The sequence below is a fragment of the Salvia hispanica genome, chromosome 6 (genome assembly GCF_023119035.1).
Source record: "Salvia hispanica cultivar TCC Black 2014 chromosome 6, UniMelb_Shisp_WGS_1.0, whole genome shotgun sequence".
NCBI lineage: Eukaryota > Viridiplantae > Streptophyta > Magnoliopsida > Lamiales > Lamiaceae > Salvia > Salvia hispanica.
In genome coordinates this window covers 32,824,437-32,832,469 of record NC_062970.1, presented here as the reverse complement: position 1 = coordinate 32,832,469, position 8,033 = coordinate 32,824,437, and the positions used below count along the sequence as shown (strand labels likewise).

Here is an 8,033-nt window from a genome sequence, read left to right as displayed (position 1 = left end):
GGTTTAGAGTTACCGATTTGATTCTCCAAAGAATCGTCGATTGCTTGTGCCTTCTCCACGTGATGATCTTCAATACTAGACCACGGATCTTCTCTCTGGTTCCCGAACTGTATCTCGATATCAGGGTGGGCTGATCTTATCAAAATACTAGGACTCGAATAAAGAAGACAAAAAAATCTCACGGAGGAGAGCTGAAGAATTTTTTGAGCTCCTCTAAAACCAGAGGGGAACGAAATTTCTACTACTGATTATTGTATATCTGTCTCTCCTTTATTCTCCTATTTATATTATGTTCATATTGGGCCCAGTCAGGGATCTATGGAAGGTTTTGGATATGGACTCCCCCAATTAGCTTTTTACTAATTAAATTGAACCCACAATTTAATACAAGCTTATATTGGAATATTACGAGCAGCCACTACAGAAGTAATATTGCACTCCCCATCCAAATCCGAAATTACAAGTAATCCGGGTTTTACGTTATTTATATTATTTATTTATCGCGCTTAAGATATAAATGTCCATTAATTAATTAATGTCTGCTATGGACTTAATTAATTAACATCTTATTAATTCCAAGAGTGGACTTAGCAAGAAACATTTATTTATTATTCATAGAGTAATAAAACTCTAACTGGCCAGTTTTTCGAATAATAAAACCTTGTTCGAGATCCTCTTAAGGACATTATCAAACGAGACTCACCTCGCGCGCGATTCAACATAATAGCAATCCTAGAACCGCTAGATATTAATCACAACTACCCAATATATCAGGATTATTGGGTTGCGAAAAACCCGCACCATTTGATAAGTCAAAGTAGTGCATAATCAATACCGTATGCTCAATGCTAACGTATGTAGATTAAGAAATAGTTATTTATCAAGACCTAGTCTTTCAGTAGATAGCATAAAGACACGTCTTGCTGTTAGATCCATTCAGTGCTATACCGCACCAACGTCATCTTATTTCAGTAAGGCTTAGAAATAATCGGACTGACATTGCAACCTTTCACGATAGGTAGTCTAAGCCTATCTAGGTTGTGAAATTCTTCTTTTTCTTTTGCAAAGCATTGCATAGAACCGACTGTGTTACCTTAACGTGGACGACGCCCACAACCAGTCTACTATGCAAAAAACTTAGACTTTGTTTGCTTCTTATACATTTAAATGTTTATAAAACATCTTATAAATGCACAAGCAAACACAATGTAATAATATATTGATTCTATTCGTGCAAAACTGCTCGAATAATACTGAATCGGGTTAAAAGTGGATTATAGAGTTTTACGTATACAAGCAAGATTCTATTCGAGCGAAACTTGCTCGAAACATGCTTTTCAGTATACCAAATCTAACAATAGTTCCCTTGGTTATTCCTCTGGTGAGGTGGCACATATGAGCTCCCTGGATTGTTCTGATTCCTGTTTCCCTAATTAGTATGGTCCTGACTCCTGTACCCCAGTTGCAGTTGCCCCTCTTGATTTCTCCCTGACCAGTTGGACTGCCTCTCTGGAGGGTGTGCATAATTCGTGAGCTGCAGTGGGGGCGGCTGACTTTGATCATTGTCAGTCCATCTAAAATTGGGGTGAGTCCTCCATGGGGCTTCCTTTTGTCTTCCTTGGTTCCAACTTCCATCCGGATTCCAGCTTCCCATTGAATTTGCCTGGGCTTGGCATTCCCCTTCACAAGGTTGACCGTAATAAGGCTGAAGTTTCCTTTCCTCTGGACCAGGGGGTTTGTCATTTTCCGATGGAGCATGAGGGTTGTACTTCTCAATTGCATTCAGCAGTGCTTTCTCCAATTTATCTATCTTGTCCTCCACCTTCTTGTCATCTTGTTCTGTTACTGCATTGGCCGATCCCCTTCTCAAAATGCTCCGCGGGTTATCATAGGCCTTCTTCGCCTCGATCAATCTTCCCAAAGTTTCTCTGGCTTCACTTGCTTTATTCTTGGTAAAATTTCCCCCGCTCGAGGAATTCATCAAGTCTTTTGATTCAGGGTTTGCACCTTCATAAAACAGATAGTAAGTCTCTGCTTCAATCATCCTATGGTTCGGACAACCATCCAACAGTCCCTCAAACCGGGACCAATAAGAGCTCAGAGACTCATCATATTCTTGCTTGCACTCCTGGATCTCCTTCTTCAAGGCATTCGTCTTGTTGGACGGGAAAAAATAATCCAAGAACTCCAGCTTGAAGTCCTTCCATGTGTTGATCGAGTCTGGTGGGAGCCTCAGCAGCCAAGTATTAGCCTCCCCTTTAAGGGAAAACGTGGCTGCACGCAAACGGTAGTCCTCCTCAGTCGCCTCGTTGGGTCGCTTTTGAATGCTGCACAGCTTACTAAACTCGTTTAGGAACTACGAGCACATTTGTCTTGATATCGATAGACCTCCGGCGCGGGTTTGAGACTATGGCATAGGCGGGCTCACCGTCTAGATGCGCGGTGAGTGAACCTATCTCCGGATCGGGATCCACTAAATGTGCCATATTCACGTCTTCCTCTTCCTCAGTCTCGGAATGCTCTGTTTCTGTGGACGACTTCAGGTCCTCTTCTCATGACGAGTTCCACTCCTTCTCACTTTCTGATTCGAACGGAAATGGGTCTACTGTCCTTAACCCTGATCTGGTGGTGATAGTGGACGTAGACTCCTTGACCTGCCACTTGTATCGGCCGCTTCCTGACCCAGATGAACTACCCCAACTTCCAGAATGGAAGCCCGTGTTCATAAACTGTCAAGAAAAACAAAATAACAGAAATTAAACTATTTACACCAAATCCTCAAACGCAATAACAATTAACGCCATCCATCCCCGGCAACGGCGCCATTTGAAGCTGCTGGGTTTAGACTATGTGCTCAGTAAGGAATATCAAGCTTCCTAGGTCCAGCAAATCCACTAGATCACAGGGTCTAGGAACTCACGGATCGTTGGAAGATCTCGGTCGTCGGACACACAGAATACCTCTTCAAAACCCTCAACCACGTATACTAAAAATTAGCACATGGAAGTAGGGATCGATCCCACCGAGATGAATGCGCAATTAAACAGGTTCAAGGATTGGGGACTATTTTTGGGTTGGCTGCTGCCACTCAATTTGGGTTGAGGAAATTAAACTAGACTTGGAGTTGAAATCTGCTACGCTAACAACTAGATCTAGATAAAAGAGGAAAAATGCATTTAACTGGAACAAGCGGGACAATTACTAGATCTAAGAAAACTATTCCCTAAATTACCTAGACCTGGGAAAACAACTGACGGTGGGGACCATTTGCTGAAAAGGTAAAATACGGATGAAAAGCTGAAAAACAACGAACTAAAGTACTAACTAACAGCGACATCATCTTCTCCAACAATTTGCATAAAACTTTCAGTAAAAACAGAGATAGGACGTAAATCGAAACGAAGCAGACTGAATTTAAAGCAATTAAACGAAGAACAATTAAAACTACGGCAGATCTACGGCTACTAGACGAAGTAAAACGAAAAGAGAGCAGAAAGTTCGAAATCCATGCACAACTTGGTTTCCCCTGTTCAGATCCACACTTAGGATGCTAAATCCACTCCGGATCCAAGCATCCGAAACAAACTCCGTCCAAATTTATGTCCATAGCTACAGATTCGCCGATCAACCACCGATCAACAACAACAATACCGATCCACAACCTATTTCCCAGATCAAGCACAGAAATATCCAAACTAGAGAATAATATTCAACTTCTGAAATTAAACCTCAAAAACACAGAATCAACGTAAATCAACACAAGATAAACACCATAATGACATAAACTAAATGCATAGATAATCGGTAAGTAGCCAGCAACCAATCGACTTCGGAAACGTTGAAGTTCGACGGAATAAAAGTGCAAAAACTAAATGTAAACTGATTGTATCTTCGCCCTCCGTGAGGACGGTGTCACCACTAAATTTCTCCGAAGATGAACCCCTAACTACCCCAGAATTCCCATTTTTCCCAAGTGTGTGTAAGTATGTGAGCTGAGAGCAAAATCATGTATATGTCATGTGCTGCATGCTCTTCTATATATAGGCGTGGAAGTGGGTCCAGCAGGGTATGAATAGTCTTCGTTACCCTCAGCTTTTGACTCCCTTCGTCCAGCCATTTTTCTCTTCAACTCTGTTCACTTTCCTTCGCTTTCCTTCGCTAGTCCATTGTCTCCAGCTCTTCCTGGATCTAGCGACTTCCTTCACACACCTGGCTTAAAAACTGCGTTAGACCCAGTAAAATAAAGTGATTTTCACCATATAACCAATGCATGAAATTATCCTTATCAACCACTAATATTTTTCAGGAATAAGATATTAGTGAAGTTTTTCATTGACATGGGTTTTAGGAATTGCACATGTTATCGGGGTCGGCGGCTGACGCATTTTGGCAACCTTCTCCTCCTCATCATTTTTGCATGTAGATAAATGTATATTATATAGAGTGGTGAGAGGGTACCACTATGGTTTATAATGTTTTGAAATATGTATTTGATAAATGTTGGCTTTTGAAATTTTATAATACGTGTGGAATTGTTTGTTTTAAATTTTGAATTTATTTATAGTAAGGGCTTGGGTGATAGCCCTGAAATCGCCTGAAATACCACTGTAGCAAAATCGTTTCCACCGTTTGGTACACCTGAAATCATTCTCCCGACCCGGTAAATTGCAGCCGGGTTTCACTCCCTCATCTACTATTTTCACCCAATTCATGTTAACTCTATCAGGCTGGAGGCGAGATATTAGTTTCTCAGTTATCATTAGTGCGCTGAAAGAGCTGTGTTAGGCCATTTATACCCTCGGGAATATTCAAACGACCGACGCCAAAGCTCCCTCCAGTCACCATCTTGGCGTGTGCTCTTCTCCCATTGATGGCGCCGACCTAGTTTTCTCCTCAAACTCCGACCGGCGGACAAGTTGGAATTCAATTCCGCCACAGGTTTGTTCGAATTCATCGATTCAAGCTTTCGATCTACTGGGTATGAGTAATTGGTTTTGTTTCCTCAAATTGTTGGTGTAATTTGACAAAGGGAAGCCTGTAGATTCTTCAATTTGGGCGATTTGTTTGAAATATGGGTATGTATGTATGAGTAATTGATTTTGTTTCCTCAAATTGTTGGTGTAATTCGACAAAGGGAAGCCTGTAAATTCTTCAATTTGGGCAATTTGTTTAAAATAGGGGGTCTGTAGAGATAGCCAGTTAATCAATTATACCTACTGGAGTTTGGTTGACTTAATTACATGTTTGCTTGCTTAAGTCCAACACCACTTCAAAGTTGCAGCACCAATTGTGCCGATTGGTGGTTCCTATCATAATGTGTTAATTATGGTTAGTATTCCTCTGGTATTGTGATATATAAGGTCCCTTGTTGTTTTTAATATTGTGCACAACCTGCCCCTCCCCTCTTTGTATGCATCCATTAATTTCGTCGTTGTTATGCCGACCCGTTGAGCAGGATGGAAGACGGAAGGCAAAAAAGGCGTGAGGAGATGGAAGTCGCGGTCCTGATGATCGAGGACATTGTCCGAGACCATCAACAAAATTGCATCGCAATGTTGAATATGGTTAACAGCTTGGTGAGCGGCAAGGATGCTAGTTCGGACCATAACCGCGATGCTCGGAATCGTGTCTCGTATAGCATGACAGACAAGATGCCTGCGCAAGTTAGACATATGAACCGCCTTACTGCCCTCACCGACGTTGACTGCATAAACAATCTCCGGATGGATCGCAATGCATTCGGCCGTTTGTGTCGCATACTCCGTGATAGGTGTGGTTTGGTTGACCAAAGGTATGTTCGTGTGGAGGAGCAGGTGGCGATGTTCCTTTGCACATTGGCTCACCACACAAAAACGCGTATAGTTGGCTTCAGATTCATTCAGTCCAAGCAAACTGTTAGTCATTATGTGCACAACGTCATGCGAGCAGTTATTCATCTGCACAAAGGCCTCTTCGTGGAACCGTCTCCGGTGGATGACAGCTGTGACGACCCAAGGTGGAAATGGTTTAAGGTAGTTACATCTTTGACTATGATCACTATTCGACAATGTCCTACATAAATTAATGTTTGTATTTAACACAGGGTTGCCTTGGTGCATTGGACGGGACGTACATTAATGTCCGTGTTTGTGCAGCTGATGCTCCTCGTTACAGGAATAGGAAAGGTGAAATCTCAACGAACACTCTTGCTGTGTGCGACCGGTTACTCAGGTTTGTCTACATACTCCCCGGGTGGGAGGGATCGGTGGCTGATGGAAGGGTACTCCGAGATGCTATATCTCGATCCAACGGTCTAAAAGTTCCCAAAGGTATGCGCATGTGCATGTGCTCCACATATTGGCTTGTTTTGTCTCGGTCAGGATCATCTTCTATAGCTACTCCACTAATTGGTGTCTAATTGGCTTAGGTTCGTACTACTTGTGTGACAACAGCTACGCCAACAGTGAAGGTTTCCTAACCCCCTTTAAGGGGGTGCGCTACCATTTGAAGGAATGGGGCCCCACCAATCAGAGACCGAACTCACCCAAGGAACTGTTTAACATGCGTCATACGATGGCTCGTAATATAATCGAGCGTGCATTTGCCATTTTGAAGATGCGGTGGGGTATATTGCGTAGCGCTAGTTTCTACCCGATCGAGGCCCAAACCCGATTGATTATGTGTTGCTTTCTGCTGCACAATTATGTGAGAGGGGAGATGCAGGTAGATCCCATTGAAGTTGAGCTGCAGAACGGTCACGATGACGGAGAGGGGGAACCTATAGGGGCACAACAAGAACTCCCATCTGAAATTCAATTCGTGGATACAGTCGAAGCTACACCCGGCTGGAATCAGAAGCGTGTTGATCTAGCAAACTACATGTGGAACAACCGGTAGATGAATTGTAAGTGCGTGTGAGGGGTCCGTCTTTGAACTCTGTGAATGAATTACATCATACTCCTATTTTAATCCTTCTGTCATGTGTATTAAACGCCCTATGACATTGGCATTGGTTAAAATCCTTTTATTTATGCTACTGTTAGAAATTGTTGGTTAAGGTAGATTAACACATATTGATCTATTGAACTTTTTTTTTCTGATTTTGTAAGCATTCCTCTCTGATCTACTGTTAGAAAGGAATTGTAAGCAATCCTCTCTGATCTTCTATTAGAAATCCTTTCTGATTTTTTTTCCCCTGATTTTTCTGATCTAGATTGGAGGGAGTACAATAGTTGAAATTATATAATCCAGCATTGTTTCGGTACAACGCTTTGGTTAATGTCTAGTAATATCACTTAAGTAACATATCAAATCATATCAATGCCAAAATTTGATTGATTGTAAACCATAAAAAATCAATAGTTTATATAAATTTTAAAATTAATATGAAAAACTAGAATTTGGTAATAATTTAAAAATATTTAGACAAGTTGGACAATTTCATATATACGTCGTGTAGGGTTTAGTGAGGAGAAAATAGTGTCAAATTTTACATATTTGTTGGGCATATAGAGACATGATTATATAGACGTCATCTCTTATGGTGAAGGTGCTATTAATGATAAACACGGAATTTGCATGTTTTTAAAGCCTAGATTTGACACGTTTTAAATACAATCATGCAAATTATGTTCTTAAATTGTATATATATTATACATTTTGGTATTTTAAAGTGTTTGTTGAAAAATAATAGAAAAAGATAAAATAAAAAAGGTGCAAAAAGGCCAAAGTGCAACAGCCTCTGTTCGAGCCCATTCTGCCAACGAGTTTCAAGTCCAATCAGTGCCTACTATATACCATTCTCTTCGTCTTCGAAAGAGCTCCGCGTGGGTACCTTGAACATCTAAATCAGAGTTCTGTGGTGAAAGTTATGATCATTTTACGAACATCGCGCAATGCAGTCAAATCTGGCGGAAATTGACGGAAATAGAAGAAAGGAAAGAAATTGTTGCTATGTGATACCAAATCTCTCCTATTAATTGAAGGATTCGAAATTACCATCTTTCCTATTACTTGGAAGATACTTTTTACCAATTATAAACCTTTTTCAAACC

At 41.1% G+C, this 8,033-nt stretch overlaps 1 protein-coding gene across 1 annotated transcript; it reads left to right on the top strand.

Annotated features, from left to right (window-relative positions):
* Positions 1 to 5,456: 5,456 nt before the first annotated feature.
* Positions 5,457 to 6,965, top strand: LOC125195165. Its single transcript, XM_048093354.1, has 3 exons — positions 5,457 to 6,011; positions 6,083 to 6,308; positions 6,407 to 6,965. Exons 1-3 carry the CDS (start codon positions 5,457 to 5,459, stop codon positions 6,874 to 6,876), a joined length of 1,251 nt encoding a protein of 416 aa, XP_047949311.1. The 3' UTR covers positions 6,877 to 6,965.
* Positions 6,966 to 8,033: the final 1,068 nt, after the last annotated feature.